This window comes from Haliotis rubra, unplaced genomic scaffold, assembly GCF_003918875.1.
Source record: "Haliotis rubra isolate DU_JTF1 unplaced genomic scaffold, ASM391887v1 Scf710, whole genome shotgun sequence".
In the NCBI taxonomy this organism is placed as follows: domain Eukaryota; kingdom Metazoa; phylum Mollusca; class Gastropoda; order Lepetellida; family Haliotidae; genus Haliotis; species Haliotis rubra.
The window spans coordinates 309,762-328,590 of record NW_025767425.1 but is presented as its reverse complement, the minus strand read 5'-3'; the positions used below and the strand labels follow the sequence as shown (position 1 = coordinate 328,590).

Sequence of the window (18,829 nt, the reverse complement as noted above, 5' to 3'; positions counted from 1 at the left end):
GCCATACAGCTGGAATATTGCTGAGTCTGGCGTAAAACTAAACTCAATCAATCAATGTTTCAACATCAGTCACATTGCATGAAACACAAACCTGTTACCTTTATCTCAGCCAATGTAAAATATAATGAAGCTGAATAGCTGAAAGAAGTTAAAGAATATCTGATTTTATCATATGACTCTTGTTACAATGTCACATGATTACAGATAAACAAGCCTAATATGAATTGCTCTTTTCTTTAAGTTCATTTGAGTAGCAGGCTTTTTGAAGAAGTGTCTCTGAACACCTATTTAAAGCAGAATTTCCCAGCATTAGGTACAACCTGTATCCAACAGGAAGGTGTGTAGTAAGTACTATATCGCTGCTGTGTTCCAGCTGGGAGGTCTCCAGTTTGACAAGGAGCTGCGGTCACTAGTGGGCTACCTGTCCTCCATCACCACCTGGACCATCAGGGACAAGTTTGCCCGCATCACACAGATGGCCACCATCCTTAACCTGGAGCGGGTACGTCACACTGTCCACCTCCTTAACCCCGTGCTGTTGTCAGGAGGAGGCAGTAGGGTAACCAACAGGTTAAAGTGTAGGTCATACCCACACTGTCCACTGATGTTACCCGTGAAGATCTGCGTCAGAATAGGTCTCCAGTAACCTGTGCTTGTCGTAAGAGGCGACTAAGGCGATTGGGTTATTAGGCTCGCTGACTTGGTTGACACATGTCATCGTATCCCAATTGGTAGTCCGATGCTCATGCTGTTGATCACTGGATTGTCTGGTCCAGACTCGATTATTTACAGACCGCTGCCATACAGCTTGAATATTGCTGAGTGTGGCATAAAATTAAACTCACTCACTCATTAAGTGAATGTAAAAGTAACCTCCACCTGCTTAAAGATCTAACATTATTATTATTCGTCTGGACAGGTGTCAGAAATACTCGACTACTGGGGTCAGAATTCTGGACCTTTGACCTGGAGGTTGACACCTACTGAAGTAAGACAGGTGCTCAGTCTCAGGTAAGTTGATTACAGGTGTGATTAGGTACCACCTTTTGTTGAAATGTTCACAAGGAAAAGCGACTTACAAACTGAAGGTAATATTTCAAATTTTTACTTATTCTGACTCATGATATTTTGCTTATCTCCCTTTCCCTTTCGAATGGTAGTGGAACACCTGAATCCCTTGAAGTTCCCGAAGTAAGGCAAGTCACGTGACTGGTTTGCGCGGGAAAGGGCAAAAGGGAGGTAACTGGTGGGTGAGTGTATTTACACGTCCGCTTCGGGAACTTCAAGGGATTCAAGTGTTCCACTACCATTCGAAGAGGAAAGGGAGATAAGCAAAAGATCATGAGTCAGGATAAGTATAAAAATATCAATTTTACTTAAAAAATTACATTTATTTAAACATACTGGGTTGTGTGTTGTATGTTTTACAAACGTGTGTGTTAACTATGGGTTCTTCTCTTCACCAGGGTGGACTTTAGAATAGAAGATATCAAGAGACTGAAGTTATGACAGGACTATTTACTCCAGCCCAAACACGTCTTTCACTATATATCATCATTCCATAACCATCATGGCCGTCTTGTGGACAGGTCATGAGAACACAGGACAAGGGAGGTAACTCTCAAGACAAGGGAGGTAACTCTCAAGACTAGAAACCATTGTAATGGCAGCATTATCATTGATCTGAAAAAGCATGGAAGTCATCTACCAAGGGGGTAGGAGAGGGGAGCAAATGTAATGTATAGGTGTTCCATAGTGTGCTGTCAACAATAAGCTTGTTGTATCAAGCTCCACACAGGGACTTCTTATTACTTCAACTTTGTATGCTATCACTGCTTATCACCATGACCATGCATGGAGTTCTAAAACTGACTGGTTGTTATGTCAACAGATAAACATTAACTGTTGGGATGTTGTACATCTTTCCCGCTTCTTAGTTGTTTAGTGTAACTACTGGGAATATACTTCCAGTTACTGTGAGGGACGTGATTTGATGGAAATGGAAGGGAGATGTTTCATGCTGGTCCATTTCTTTGCAATCGTGGCTTCATTCTTTTTGAAGGAACAAATGCAGATTGATCTGAGAAGTTCTTCTCCATATTCTCTTTAATGACATTCCCAAAGACCAATCTTTATTGACAACAAATGTAAGTTCATCTGGGAAACACAAAGTTGGTCATTATCAGTTTTTGGAGATGGACATGCACCAAACTTCTCCTGTACATTCCCCTCACATGATGTGTTAAAGCATAGTATTAGTTCTATATGGTATTGTGGAGTTTATTGGAAATAATGTTCAGGATTTATGTGATATCCACACTCAGCTGGAGTCAGCTTAGGACAGTGTCAATCTGGAGTGGAGAAGAAAAATCCATGGTCACTGCTACACAAAGATCTGAGAACAGCCAATTACAAGTCTCGTCAGAATGGAATTTCATAGGACCAATCAAAGCTTTGCTTTCAAGATTGCAAAAGTGAAAGTCTGAATTGTTTTCATTTGTTGAGTTTTAAAATGAAATTTTAGAAGTGTTTCAAAATATGCATTAAAGCTTGAGAAGCTGATTCTGATTGATTAATATTGTCTTTCTGTTTTTTCATTAGTCAGTGAAAGTTTTCAAATGGTGTTTTGACCCGATCTGTAATGGGGTGTCCTGGAATCTTTGTGTAGTTGCATCAAACACTAAAATCATGTATTAATGAGATTGAAATGGAGCTGAAGCTCATCCTTCCTGGGCAGTCTGTGATATGTAGAGGAAGGCTGACGAGAACGTTTGTTCATGGTTCCCCTGCATCCTGCTCTTCCTACTCCTGCTCCGTTTACATCTTTGTTTCTCCAGTGCATCATATCTCTATCATGTCATGGTAAATACCCAGGACCCAGTGGCCACAAGGGGGCACTGATTTCTCAGTTGTCTCGCGTCTCCTCAATTTGCAGAGATGCCAACTCATACGATCTTATTGTATTCCTTTTCGAAAAAACAACACAAAATACGTGATTATGATAGCAGTAAAAATCTACGAATTTTAATAAAAATACATTAAATTAAATTATCAATAGCATATGTACCATACACAGTAAATTGAAAGTACATTATTCAGTATCAAGCAATATTGGGATACTTACTACTGATTTAGGTGTGTACAATGTTAATAACAAGTCCTTAGAATATCTATATATTCTGTATTAAGTATGAAATTCTTTGGAAAGATTAATACTAAATTTTGCCCCAAAATACTAATTTTTGCATCACTTTTTGGCCAAAATACTAATTGGGCTAAATTAGGGTTAGCATCTCATTAGGGATGTGTATAGTTACGTTCCTAAAACATTCCATGAAAATATGATGACATCTTCAAATTCACGTTTGCCTTGATTATAGTTCTGTGTTTATCACACCTGTTTCTGGTCACTAAGGTTGTAAACATCAACCACCTGGATTACCTTGGCCGTGTCTCAATATTCCTGAAACAACGGGATATTTTCAAAACAAGTCAGGACTCATTTTGATTTTTGTCATAAGAGCTGAGTGGTCAGGCTGGCGGACATGTTTGATGCATTTTTCTGTATCCCAGTTGCAGAGATTGATGCTCGTTATGTCAATCCCATTATTGTCTGGTCTCGAGTCATTTATTTTAGATACATGGTAATGTAGCTGAAATCTTGCTGAGGGTAACATTGAACAACAAACAAACAAATTAGAGGAAGCTAAAGATTTCTGGGAGCATGATACATGGAGGTATGATGCAAGGAATAATAAATAGTCTGGCTTCCTGTAAGTGAAATTAATTTTTTTATGTGAAAGCGACACTGTTAATAACATTTGCCTGCTTAGGATTAAAATTGGTGTTATTTCATTGTTAATTAATTAAAAATATTGCTATTTATTTGTGTAAATATTTGTTATTGTTTCCCATTGTTTGCTCAGAGATTGAATAGTAGTGAACAAACTTTAAATGTCATTAAAACTATTTTAATAATACAAGGGGTTTTTTTAAGCCAGCATAAATTGGCATACACATGATGGGATCTGTGAATGGAGGGAAGGGAGATAACTCTATGGGGTGCAAATGTTCTGGAAGCCGCTAAGGTTGTGATGGGCACAGAAACTTATCAGTTGGGATGTATATGGCAATCTGTTGTTACTCTTGCTGTTGCTCACAGGGTGTAATATATTCTAAAGGTTCTGTATATTTGTACATAGTCATTGTTCATTATCATTTTGTTCATGTAAATCCATTACTATTTGTTGCCCACAAATCAGGCTGTTCAACAGTAGCATTATAATGCAAATCTGATGTTTGTTTACAAAGATGAATTGTTACTGAATGAGAAATGTCATCACTATGGATGTCTGCCTATCAAAATGTAAACTGTAGATATCTCGATATAAACACTGCTGATATCTTCATGTTAATGATGGGGATATCTTCATGTGAACAGTGTGGATATCTCCTTGTGAACAATGTAGATATCCCTACATAATCAATAGGACTGTTAAGATTCACTTGCGTATTAGGTGAATCAAACCGCATCTCTTCATGAATTTCATTCATAATTCCAATTCACTAGAATCGGATATATATGATTTTCTTTTAAAAAGGTGTTTTGTACATGAACTCATTTGTTACTTATAAGCATAAAATATGCTAAATGGAATCTATACAAGCCATAAGGTGTTGTGAAACATTCAGATTTATTACCTTACATTTGTGATACCTATCATATTCACCTCGTCATGTATTCGTTGCAGTCCCAATAATCAATGCAGATGACTCCTATTTAAACACTGCAGACATCACCATGTAAACAGTGTAAACGATTCTACACAATGTAGACATCTTCAAGAAAACAGTGTAGATATGTCCATATAAACTGTGTAGATATACATGTTAACAGTGCAGATATCTATATTAACACTGTAGATATCTCTGCATTAAAAATGTAGATATCTCCATGTATACAGTGCAGATATCTCCATATAAACTGTGTAGATATCCATTATTAACAGCGTAGATATCTGTACATGACAAATGTAGATATCTCCACTTAAACAGTGTAGATATGTCCATATAAAATGTGTAGATATCCATTATTAACAGCGTAGATATCTGTACATTACAAATGTAGATATCTCCACTAAACAGTGCAGATATCTCCATATAAACTGTGTAGATATCTATTATTAACAGCGTAGATATCCGTACATTACAAATGTAGATATCTCCACTTAAACAGTGTATATACTTGTTCCCTATTTATCTGTGATCAACTGAATGTGCTATGCAGTATAAATGTCGTCATGTGTTTGTATGTCAAGTGTGATCAATGATGTGAACATCTTTTCCCCAAGGGCTGTCACTGATTGTCAGTTTTAGCATTGATACATCAAACCATAATGTTACAAAGTGAAAGTAGATTTTCAGTTTGTTAGTGAGTTATTAAAGATTTTAATGATTGTCATTTTTTTTTTTAACATGGGATTTTTTATATTTTTTATTTCAAAATGGTCATGTCTTAAGCAGTAGTTACCATTTTAAACACCTGGAGGATTAAAATATAAAAACATCCATATGTAAAATGTGTTTCAGAGATCGAGCAGTCTTCAACAAACATAGTTAAAACGTCAAATTGAAGTATTTAAATAGTAGTAGTTTCTGTTTTACTATATACCCTACTTTGCTGCTGTTGTAGTGTAAACAATCTGTATTATATGCAATAAGATGCAGAATGTCTTGTCTTCATTGGGGCACTCATAAAGATACCTTTGTGATAGATTGACTAGAGGTTTCTCAGATGCCATGTAATGGAGTAGGGCACTTATATGAGGTATGGTTATTGGCGTTTTCCTCTCTCTGTCCTAGTGGTTAAAAGTGGGTGCTAAATCACGCTGAATGCCCAGGTTAGGGGTAGCCTAGTGGTTAAAGTGGGTGCTAAACTCATGCTGTGTGGGATAGCCCAGGTTCGATTCCCCACATGGGTGCAATGTGTGAAGCCCATTTCTGGTGTCCCCCGCTGTGATATTGCTGGGAGTAAAACTAAACTCACTCACTCTTGTCTGTGTGTACTAGGAGGGCACAGTCATCTGTGACAATTCTGTCATCTCACCAAATATGCAAAACATGACAATTGCAAATTGAAATACAATACAAGCCAATTTTAAACCCATTCTACTCTCACACTTTCACCAATATCTAAAACATTCTTTATAAAATTCCAGTTGAAAGTTTGTCCCAATATTTCAAGGTATTATAATTCTGTTTTTTGTTTTGATACAGCTTTGTGAAACATGCTAAACTGTACATTTATTCACGGGAATTCGTATAATTGATGTTTACTTTAGTTTTAATTGTGTCCATTACTTGTTTATCAAAATACTTTACAATCTTAGTATGCTGTTTCTTTACTTATGTATGTTTTGTATGTTTGAAACAATGTTATGCACCACTTACTTCACATTTTTAGCTTTGTATACTGACATCAATAACTTCTTCATGAGCATATTTGCAGCATCGACTCTTTGTGATTTGTGATGATCCATTACTATAGTAGGAGATCTCTGTTACACCACCTGAAGGTTCTGGTCAGAATTGGGGGCGGTGGGGTAGCCTAGTGGTTAAAACGTTGGCTCGTCACGCCGAAGACCCGGGTTCGAATCTCCACATGGGTACAATGAGTGAAGCCCATTTCTGGTGTCCCCCGCCATGATATTGCTGGAATATTGCTAAAAGCGGCGTAAAACCAAACTCAGTCAGTCAGTCAGTCTGGTCAGAATTAGTCTTCAGCCAGTCTAAGTAAACTTAGGCTCAGTATTATTCCTTACACTGCTATATACTGTCAGTATAGCAGTGTAACGAATAATACTGAGTCTAAGTTTACTTAGACGGAGTCTTCAGCCCCCCACATGGGTACAATATGTTAAGCCTATTTCTGGTGTTCCCCACCCTGATATTGCTGGAATATTGCTAGAAGCGGCGTAAAACCAAACTCACTCACTCACTAGTCTTCAGCCACCCATGCATGTTGTAAGAGTGACGGGATCAGGCTGTCAGGCTTTCTGGTGGAGTGAGTTATGGTATCTGTCAGATCAGGGATGTTAAGAGGATGTTATGGGATGTTTGTGGATCATCACTGCTGATGTTTTTGTGTGAGTGAGTGAGTTGACAACGAGGGTGGTCATACGATTTTCTCATTTCACAACAAACCCGTAAGAGTCGTGGCATAACAACCAGACGTATTGTGTTTATTTTGCAAGGATGAAGATAGTTTCTAGATGTTTAGATACACCTGCTGCTGTGGAACTAGAAACACTGCACCACAGTCTTCTGTGTCAATAATCCAAGTTTCTATGGTAACATATATAGATCTGGAAAAATATTAACATCACCCCTTCCTTATTGTTTCTGTGCTCAGCTTATAGTTATGTTTTTCAAATATCTAAAGGTTCTAATCAAACACTGTTTATGTGACATAGCCGCCACTTCTAAATGCCCTTCAAAGATTTGTTTATGTGTTGTATATCTTTGATAACAAAAGCCTCAATAAGATACAACATTCCTATTATGGAGTAAGGTAGTGTTCCTGTAGCTAAGTGGCATGTGGTGCCATATATGGTATGCAGTGATTTATTACATACGAGCCCATTTCTGGTGTCCCCTGCCGTGATATTGCTGGAATATTGCTAAAAGCGGTGTAAAACCAAACTCAGTCAGTCAGTATTACATCGAGGGCGAAAATATCGGGGTGTATATTTTTTCATACAATGCCCTAGCGCAAAATATCACTTTGTCATGATGACGTGACGTCATGAACAATGCTATGACGTCGCGTTTCTTCTATGACGTTGCGTTCTACGTGGGGCGACGGCGGGTAGACGGCCTATGTTTGAAAGTAGATTTGGGTTTATTTTCCTCAATTTGCTGACTTCGGTAATAAATAGAACATTAAATTCGTGCCCATATCATACTATGTTGACGAACCTCATGCCGACATACAGGTATATATCCCTCGCTCTTGCTCGGGAAATACCAACATTTAGGTACTCGTGTCGTAAACCAAGGACGTATATGACATTGGCGCTCATATAATATCCTCTATGCATTATATAGGATGCATTTGATCATATGTTTAAATCCCTGTAGTTCTGTCAGCACCCCTTTTTTCTCAGGATGTCTTATTTTCGCGAAAGTGATGATCCTCAGGTGTAATTTGAAAGTGGGATTTCCTGCCATTGCAGTTAGAGTAACTTTAGAAACTCATGTACTTTTTAGTGGTACATCTGACATAACAGTTGACTATTCCACTTAACTTACTCTGCACCTGAGTGATTCTACTATGGCACAAGTTCATTCATGAATGATCAAACATAGCTTCATATAACATTTTGTGACTCGGCGTCATATTTCATTATCAACCAATCATAATATCAACCAGTAGTCACGTGACCATTTTCATCCAATCATCACATGACCACCATCAACAAATCCTAACGTGACAGGGAACAGTGTATGAGAGGGAGACAATAAAACAGTGGTTTTCAATTCCTTGTTTTGTCGTGTTTATGTCTGCTGAATAGCGACCGATATGTTCAGTAAGATCTCATACGCTTAGACGAGTTCAAAGTAGCTTTCTTCTGTCAGCATGTCTGAAATAATGGCTAATATAAACAATCGTCAACGACCAAAGTCTTTCTTGAGAGTCATGCAGATAGCTGAGGTTCTGAATAAAAATCCTCTTCATTGAAATCTGAAATTGTGTTGTGCGCTGCTTGAGCCCATTTCACCCGATCAGTACCAACCCGTGAAGATCCGGATTAGAATTGATCTTGAATAACCCATGCTTGTCATAAGAGGCGATTAACGGGATCGGGTGGTCAGGCTGGCTAACTTGGTTCGTCGTATCCCAACTGCCAACATCGATGTTCATGCTGTTGATCACTGGATTGTGTGGTCCAAACTGGATTATTTACAGACCGCCGCCATATAAACTAATGTCCAAAAGAAACGATACCACGTATTTCAAAGATCACTAAATGAAAACAAAACAACATAGACATTTCAAATTGATATCTTTCATTAGATAAATGATTTTACGGCATGTGTACAAAAAGTCATGGCAATCAAAGATTTACAATCATTAACACAGGGCTTAAAACGAAGTGTGGTGCCCAAAAGTCAAATTTCATTTTAGCACAGTTGAGGAGGCTAGTGAGGGTAGTCTCTGAAAACAGTCTTAACGCCACTTTAGTACCGGGTATGTCCACCAGCAGCTGCGATACATGCCATGACACGCCTCCGAGCTGATAACGTCGGATGACGTTAGGGGTGATTCGCTGCCACTCATCCTGGAGACAATGTTCCAATTGTTGGAGGTTGGCTGGGGGCGCAGGGCGTTTTCTGATTTTCCGATTGAGGTGATCCCATATGTGCTCAATGGGATTCAAATCCGGTGAACACGCTGGCCATGGCAAAACCTGTATGTTGGCGTTGGCAAGGAAGTTCTGGGTCAATCTTGCCGTATGAGGCCTAGCGTTATCGTGATGGAACACGATTCCTCCTGGATGCTGTTGGGCGAATAGCTGCACGACTGGTCGTAAAACCTCATCCTGGTAACGCTGTGCATTCAGGTTCCCCCGAATATGACGAGCCTCGTTTTCACATCACCGCAGATACCTCCCCACACCATTACACCTTCGCCTCCAAATGCAAGGACTTGCTGAATGCAGTTCGGCGCCAAACGTTCACGAACTCTTCGGTATACTCGCTGCCGACCATCGTTCTTGTAAAGGCAAAACCGGCTTTCGTCCGAAAACAAGACACGTGCCCAGTTTCGACGTTGCCACCGCCGAACACGCCTGGCCCATATCAATCGGTTGACTCTGTTTTGACGTGTCAGGTAGACTCCGCGGTAGGGGCGACGTGCACGGATACCATGTGCCTGCAGTCTCCTGTAGACGGTTTGTCGACTGATCCGGTGTCCCAGTCCCGTCGCCGCCGTTAACGTCGCAGGAACGAAGCGGTTACGTAGGTGAAGTAACCGGATGTGGTTGTCTTGAATAGGCGTGGTCACCCGGGGTCTCCCGCTTCTCGGCCTGTCTGTTGTTCGGCCTGTTTGACGCAACCGTCGCATTAACCTGGTAACGGTTATGCGCGCACATCCAAACGTTCTTGCTACAGCGGCGTGTGATGCTCCTGTCGGACCATTCCAACGGCTCTTTCTCTCTCGATCGCTGCTGTCAAACGTGCCATTTCTTTTGTGTGCTTTTTACTGCTGTGGGCACAACGTGTCGGACCAGCGGTTTTATACAGTTCATCTGCACGTGCATTTTGTGCTACACGACTTAACGTCATTTTGAGTATTCGTGCGATTGCTTCTTCAGTGAATAAATGTTACCGGTTTTTTCGATCGAATACGTTTGGTTAGGAACGTGGGATACATAGAGAATACTACACGAGGTCTCATTACATACGAATTATACGAAACGAGTGTCCTTCCTATGGTATCTGACCGAGCGAAAGCGAGGTCAGATAACATAGGAAGGTCACGAGTTTCGTATAATTCGTATGTAATGAGACCGAGTGTGGTATTTTATTTATTACCCACGTCTTACATGCATTAAATTGACAAAATAACGTAGTTTTGTTAATATTTTGGTTTCAAACCGAAACCGGTTTCATAAAGAGGTTGCGGAAGAGTTTTGTACTGTAGTACAATATTTGCATGACGTCACTGTAATGACGTCACTGCCTTGGTAACCGACGTCACGATGCATGTCAGTTGTCTTCGCCTCGTACAGCCTCCTACAGTAAACTACTCCGTAGCACCCCGTTTCTTGGTTTGCAGTTGCTTCATTCGGCTAACATCACTGGTGGAAACATTGCGTTTACGTTTTTCGACGGGTATAATGTCTCAGTTCGACTCAATAATAAAACAGCGACACGGCAACGTTCGCGATGTTTACATTCCCACAATGCATTTAGTTGTAGAATGAATGGATCCACGTGTCTGTTATGAATGAAAAAGTAGTTCCGTCACAACATGACCTAACTGAGAGGTCATCGGTTATCCAATCAAATCGTTAGAATCTCAGGTCAAGTCGTTACGACACAGGTCAACGCGATACGACACACGTGTGACGTACGAGATTAGTATGCAACTCCCATACGTTGACCACGTGGGTAATAAACAGAAATATGTTTTTTTCTCCAAAAATTATCATTAATTTAAAAATATTGAAAAAACTATTTGGTATCGTTTCTTTTGGACATGAGTTTAGTTGTCTGTACCATACGTGTGTTGCGAGTAGCACTGAGCAAAAGCATGGTAAGATACTACCACCTGCTTCACAATGAAATGAAAGACGAAGGAGTTCGCGGTACACATTCTTTTGTTCCTTTTGATATTTATTCCCTGTGCAGTATTCTATGAAAAGGCTAAACGTTCGTGAAATTACGTCACGAAACTTTTGTTTTCAAGCCGAGAACGTTTGTGCTCACGTTGAATGTCTTTCACAGCAGCGAACAGCCTGAATGAAAATAGTTCTTTGATGAAAAGGGGCGGCGAAGAAGGGATTGCAATGGAAAGAAATCTCTCTGTCCTGGGCACTGTTCCATGGAGTTTCTTACACATCAAGGAATCCCACAGCCCTCACTGTTGTAAGTCAGTGGTCTTCGGCAGTGAACGAGACGCGACATGGAGTACTGACATTACCTTATTGAGCAGGGCCATGGTCTTGCTGGTCTTTTGATCAAGGATGCCGTAGGCTGGAGATCGTTACAATTGTTATTGAGAATTTACACAAAATCTTAGAAACGTGATTTGCATAAGGTCACTCACAATGTTCGCAAAGACATCATGGCTAATATGCTCGACTGTTTTCGTTTTTTCAAGGAGGTTTTTTCGGATATATGCTTTGTGAGAAACGACAGATCCATTGTTGGAATATGACAGAAGGGTAGTAAACGTGAACAGAACGACCTGCACTTGCATCGGACAAATAATCAGGCTTACACTAGCCATCGATACCGATTTAGGTATAAAAATGTTCATTTCAACAACGCTGTAACGTGTCAGCAGCTGTTCCAAGACTTTAACGCTATGACGCGAATAACGGTTATTGTTCAGCGAGGAATCACCGCTGACTCTGGAGTATCCATTTTTTCCACGTAGACAAGCACGTGATAAAATCAAAGGCGAGCATGAAGTGCAATACCCTTCATTAAGCAAATATCAAGTTTCATTAAACTGTTTTCACAACTTGATAACTTGGAAAAACAATAATTTGATAAGTAAATATGTTGCGTCCTTAACGGGCAACTCCTCAAAAATGGCTAGTTATTGGTGTGCGGAATGCTAGCATGAAACTGAAGGCTACTGCAAGAGACGTTGTCTTCTATTGACTGTCAGAAAGCAGCAGCAAACTAATGACTTAAAGGATCAACCACCAGTGACAACACCTTGAGAAGATACAACCTTTCTCGGAATTACAAGACTTCATCCGTTCATGTCATTTGGCGTGTTTAAAAAGGAGTGACTTCCACGTTGTTGTTTGACCAACAGAACGGTCCGAAATTACCTGAAATTGTCGGGTTTAGATCAAGCAGACGTCACTGGAATTTGACGTCATGGGCAATGGTCCACTGGTCGGATGAAACTCGATATTCTTTTGTTCATGACGTGCGTTTGGCGCCTCAGCAACACTGCATTGGCACAAGGGGACTATCTCAGAGCAAGTACCGTTTGGTTGAGGTTCATTGATATTGTTGGGGTGTCTCAGACTGCTAACTTGACTTTGTGACGATCAGACAGTATCTGAATGGACAACGGTGCATAACTGACACTTTAGATGGGGTTGTTGTACCACATTTCCATGACCATCCTCTGAACACAAGGCCAGTCTTCACGGACGACAGGGGCGGTGGGGTAGCCTAGTGGTTAAAGCGTTCGCTCGTCACGCTGAAGACACGGGTTCGATTCCCCACATGGGCACAATGTGTGAATCCCATTTCTGGTGTCCCCCGCCGTGATATTGCTGGAATATTGCAAAAAGCGGCGTAAAACCAAACTCACTCACTCACTCACTCATGGACGACAATGCTAGACCACATCGTGCACGTGTCGTTGGTGATTTCTTACGTCAGGAGGCCGTAGAAACTCTACCTTGGCCCGCAAGGAGTCCATGTTACAATTCCATAGAGCACATTTGGGAATACGCCAGAGAGATGTTCCAGTACAAAATCTTGAATACTTCAGCGTCAAATCCAACTTCTGGTCCCGTCAGGGATATTATTGCATTTGGCGAAGGTTACACCAGATATTATGCTCGGGTTATTTATACTTATGTATTGTATGCCAGAATCTTGAAAATGGCCGCACTTGTTAACGTCAGCAATACAAAATGAGTCAAGTTTTGGCCATGTTTGCTTCTCTGAATAAACTGCAGTTTTTCTTCTCTTTAGATTTGCCATTTAAGTATTCAAAGAGGGTCAATTTATCAGGATAGGAAGTTAAATTGTGGTTTGGATAAAAACGTTCCAATGGTTTGATAACATATTGATACTATGCATATCATGGGGTGTTGTGATACTTTTTTGCCATGTATATAGTTTAAAAACACATGCACGTCTTCTCTACAGTGTTTCTTATGCGTCTGGTCGCTTTCTACGTTATGACAAGGCGCTGTGGTTAGTTGTATGAGAAACATCATCGCAGACATCCTTTTCGATGTTTCTTGTCAAAGTAACTTAAACAAATAATACCTGTCATTCCTCTGTATAGGGGCGGTGGGGTAGATTAGCGGTTAAAGCGTTCGCTTGTCACGCCGAAGGCCTGGGTTCGATTCCCCACATGGGTACAACGTGTAAACCCATTCCTGGTGTCCCTCGCTGGAATATTGCTAAAAGCGGCGTAAAACAAAACTCACTCACTCACTCACTCACTCACCCACCCACCAAAACCCACTCACTCACTCACTCACTCACTCACTCTCACTCATGTGCTAAAGGGGTTTTTTTTGTGGTGGGTTAGTGATTAGTACATTCAGAAACAGCGATATATCAGTTTGTGATCATAATTTCTGGAGTACACTACGGGCATCAATGGCCCCTCTGGTCCGATATGAAGAAAAAATATATTCTTGAAAAAGATTGTCTGACCATCGTCACATCGTCAGTTTAACATCTTTCATGGGATATGGTTTGCCTAGACCATTTTACCTTCGACACGAAAGGAATGGTGACTTGCCCCAACGCTGCACATTCGACATGAAGGGGATGTGATATATTTCTGTATAAAGGCTTCCTGTAAATATTCGAGTCTAGACCACTTAATCCAGTGAGTGATAAATTGAGCAACGATCCACGTCACCAGGATACAGTGACAAAAAGCCTGATCCGAGCCTGACCATCCGATCCATTTGGTCGCCTCTTGTGAGTGAGTGAAGTTTTAGGCCGGAGCGGGGGACACCAGAAATGGGCTTGACACATTGAACCTATGTGGGGAATCGAACCCGGGTCTTTAGCGTGACGAGCGAACACTTTTCCATTAGGCTATCCCACCACCCCCTTATGACCAGCATATGTTGACTGCGGCCTGTGGATTCTCAAATCAAACCAGTTACTGATGTTCTATTTCATGTGTCCCCCGCCGTGATTGTACTGGAATATAGCTAAAAGCGGGGTAAAACCATACTCACTCACTCACTACTCATATTCGGGTCCTGTTAAACCATCCGGATTTTTTATGTTTTTCCTCTCCTTCTTCAAACAGCAAGATAGCGGCAGCTACTAATTTTGTAATGTATTTTATGAAGTTTTAAAATTTAGATCACTCATCTTCGGATTAATTCATGATGTGTATCGCGTTGCTTTGCTAAATAAATGTTGTTAAGAGAAATTAAGCTGACCTGAGCCCTTTTATGACTGTGCAAGGTTAAGGGTATTTTGTATCACACTTGTGCATGAATTTCCACAGCAACGGGGAAAACTGTGATGAGAAAACTTTTTATTATTTCACGAAAACTATAATTCAGTGCGGGCGGGAGATGGGAAACACTGAAATGGCAAGACTTTGGTAAGTCAACGAAAGTGGCTTCACATATGTTGCTGTGTTCTTGGGTTCACTGTAAAGACGCCACAGGACTATACAGCCCCCGTTTGTTATGCAATATGTTTTGTATAATATTTTAAATTATTAAATCTATTAACATCCGTCAGCATTGCGAGTTATGCAGGATCCGCTTGTCTGTGTTTGAATCCTGTCCGTCCCAACTGATTCTATAAATGTCAGTACCATAACTCTTGAAATCTTTTATATATCGTAAATATCTACGACTTGGGTCAGTTAGAACCACCCTCCATTAAGCAGAAACCCTGTATAATTAGAACAATGCTAAAACCTACGTAAACTCGAACATTCACTAAAAAATAGTCAGGTAACTTAGGGTAAATAAGCTGATACGGCCAAGCCTATGAAAAACCAAAAGGTCAATGAAGACCTTCGAATAACATGAGGGCGGTGGGGTAGCCTTGTGGTTAAAGCGTTCGCTCGTCACGCCGAAGACCCGGGTTTGATTCCCCACATGGGTACAATGTGTGAAGCCCATTTCTGGTGTCTCCCGCCGTGATATTGCTGGAATATTGCTAAAAGCGGCGTTAAACTAAACTCACTCACTCTCTCGAATAACATGAATCATGCCTGCCATTTTTTTCTATTTGACCTGCAAAAAAATGTGACATTATGAGTTTGAAAACTTCCAGCAATATTTAATGTTGACGTCATTTCCCGAAGTTGGCATCTGGTTGATGTTACAGCGACGTTCCTGAAGGCGGAAGCAGGGTGCTGTATGCAGGAAGCGCTGGGTAACGAGCAAATGGTAATTGTTTGTGTTTTTGTAAAGCTGCATGTGTTTGTAAACAGAAACAGTTGGATGCGGCGCATGTATGTTCATGCCATGCTGTGCAGCACGTGCTCATCACCATCCATCACAGCCCGGGGGTAAGGCGTTTGTCAGGATGGTAGGGCACGACAGTCTCGGTGCAGTCCGGAGGGTGATCTATCATCGTTTCGGATAAGATGTTTTTGTTTTTGTTTTGTCTTTTTTCTAAATGGAATTACGTAATGTTCCCTATGTGAGGTTTGAGTCACCACGGGGTGGTTTACGTATTTGCTGGGTAATCTATCACAACTCCAGGTTGTCCTATAGGACAAAGGGTGGTGGGGTGGCCTAGTGGTTAAAGCGTTGACTCGTCACGCCGAAGACCCGGGTTCGACTCCCAAAATGGGTACAATGTGTGAAGCCATTTCTGGTGTCCCCCGCCGTAATATTGCTGGAATATTCCTAAATACGGCGTAAAGCCAAACTCACTCACTCGCTACTCACGGGTAGATGCGGTAGCGAGTTTCTACATCTCTAACAGGCTACAAATCACGATCGTTCTTTTGACGACCATACCAAACTCTTCCTTGATCCCCCGCCGTGATATTGCTGGAATATTGCTAAAAACGGCGTAAAACCATAGTCAGTCAGTCAGTTTACTTGATCACTTACCTCTAATTACGTATATACTATATTTCATCGAAAGTGGACTTTGGATAAGGATTCCAGAGAAAAAAAAGCAAAATCCGGACGTTTTTTCTAAGGGGCGGCCATCTGGTTTTCCAAAATCTCTTGCAATCTGGAATTCTTACTCTAAGTTATTCTAAGTTCACTTTCGATGAAATACAGTATACGTATACGGCTAAAGGGTCAACCACCATGGCCTGGGTTGAGGTCAGTGAAATTGAATATTCATGATTTTCATATGAATATGTAATATGCATATAATTAAAATACGTTGACCATTAGCTAATCCACATATGTATATAGCCGGGCTATATCTCCCGGAACGGTAAATTCCTCCTAAAGCAATGTGTTCCAAAGAAAACCGTTTCGTTATCCTTTTTTCATCTTTTCTGTTAAGAGGTTTTCAGACCCAACAAGATGCACACATATATTCTTGGGATAGAAGATAGATACAAGTTACACAAACCTTTACTTAAGAGCATTTCTTAATTGCCCTCTTCCACTTTCGTTACACGTTATCAATAAAAGTTCCATGCGCGTTATTAGAAACTACGTTACATCTCTCCACGGAGCAGAAATCTGGCAAAGTCATCGTTAATGTTCAAAGTTTGTAATTTAGTTGAAAACTTCAAACAAACCAGAAAATATAAACTTAACATAAACAACATATGCTCATCAGCTGAGACAACGCTGTGCACCTATTGCCCGTTGTCATGGTAACCTGCTGCAGATTACCTGCCTGAAAACACATGTTAAGTATCAGCAGAGCGTCGTCACGGCGTGGTGGGAGATGGCGAAGTTTGTAGTCGTGCATGACGTCGCCGGTACAGAGAAGTTGAAGTAGGTCGAGGGGGTATCGGCAATTGAAATTCTTGACTTCAGGCTCAACTGCCGGGTGAAAGAAAGTATACCCTTTAAAACTGGATGGATAGAAAATTCAGTAATTATGAAAACGGCACTGGACTGAAAACAGGCGCCGAAACAATACGAACTTCAGATCAGAAACGAAATAATGAAACCCGTAATGAAATATATCAGAAGGGATATCTTTTGATAAAAGTCTTTTCGGGTCTTTTTATTGTGTGTATGTTTTGTTTTGTTTTGTTTGTTTTGGGGGTGTTTTGGGGGGGGGTGGGGTTTGTTTTTGGGGTTTTTTTGGGGGTTTTTTTGGTTCCTGGGTTGTTCCACGTGTGTGTATGAGTGAGTGTGCTTGCGTGTCCGTGCGTGCGTGTGTGTGTTTTTTTCCCTGTTGAATAAGGTGATTAAATTTAGTCCCAGTGTAACTATAGGAATATTTTACAAGAAGGCAGACATATAAAGCTTCTTTGGTGTTCCTGGTAGCACTATTTCAGGTAACTCTTTGCATGGCATCTTTTAGAAGTTGGAGAGTCAGATAGGGATAAACGTCATGGATGATCAACTGAATAGAGAAGATGTTTATCCATAACACTCGTCCTCATAATAATTTCAGGTGCATCCCGACGGTCTTATCTCAGAAAGGCCAGGCAAACTACGACTGACGCTGACATAAGGCAGGTCAAGCACTATCAACACAGATCCTGATTTCAGGCAGCTCTTGATACAACCCTGTGGTGCTGGGGACATATTCTGCCCCGGATGTCATGGAGAACTCTTCAACTGGAGACAAGACACGCTGCTTCTAGATTAACAGCAAGTAAACATAATTATTTTCCTCGAATGTTTCCCCAATGTAACCCCAAAGCAACAGTGGTATAACCTTTCGTCAGACTTGTTGAAAATACTCTGTAAACATGGAAGACATATCTTTCAATTATTTTAAACAGAAGTTATACATTTGATACGGCTACTGATAGGGCCCGTGATGAGATGTACAGAGCGTTCCATGTGTATCGTCCTGTGTCAGGACGTAGTTACACTGAATACGGATTTTGTATGGAGAGGTGAAAATATGTCGACAGATTTTCTTAATTGAAATCCATGTTTCAAACACCTACATCGTTCACCCCATTTCGAAACTTGCCAAAGAAGCTGCATGGTTGAATAAGTGGAACCCGAGAGTGTTGAAAAAACGTTCTTGAGGGTTTTGTGGACATACCAAGATCTTATAGTGAGTATGTGTGCGCGCCTGCGTGCGCGCCTGCGTGCGTGCGTGCGTGTGTGTGTGTGTAAGGTTGCGAGTATTACGCATGGATTTACTGGCTTGCGCAAGATTTTTCTTGTTGATCTTATTGCCTTTTTAAGCAGGTAGTTATTACAGTCCTTACACGTTAAACGTTAACGGTACGTTG

General features: G+C 40.8%; 1 protein-coding gene and 2 long non-coding RNA genes across 3 annotated transcripts in view; 2 read left to right on the top strand and 1 right to left on the bottom strand.

The window, feature by feature from the left end:
- LOC124259157 (conserved oligomeric Golgi complex subunit 4-like) overlaps positions 1 to 3,034 on the top strand; it is a 33,212-nt gene extending 30,178 nt beyond the window's left edge. The window contains 3 exon segments of the mRNA XM_046693252.1: positions 374 to 502; positions 920 to 1,011; positions 1,467 to 3,034. Of these exon segments, the coding sequence (XP_046549208.1) occupies positions 374 to 502; positions 920 to 1,011; positions 1,467 to 1,509 (264 nt within the window). The 3' untranslated portion in view covers positions 1,510 to 3,034.
- Positions 3,035 to 4,837: 1,803 nt separating this feature from the next.
- Positions 4,838 to 6,153, top strand: LOC124259158. The gene is made up of 2 exons (XR_006893765.1): positions 4,838 to 5,900; positions 5,961 to 6,153. It is a non-coding gene; the product is annotated as an uncharacterized LOC124259158 (long non-coding RNA).
- On the bottom strand, positions 5,695 to 13,788 carry LOC124259159. The gene is made up of 2 exons (XR_006893766.1): positions 13,756 to 13,788; positions 5,695 to 5,847 (listed from the first exon to the last, which is right to left on the bottom strand). It is a non-coding gene; the product is annotated as an uncharacterized LOC124259159 (long non-coding RNA).
- Between the last annotated feature and the right edge of the window lie 5,041 nt (positions 13,789 to 18,829).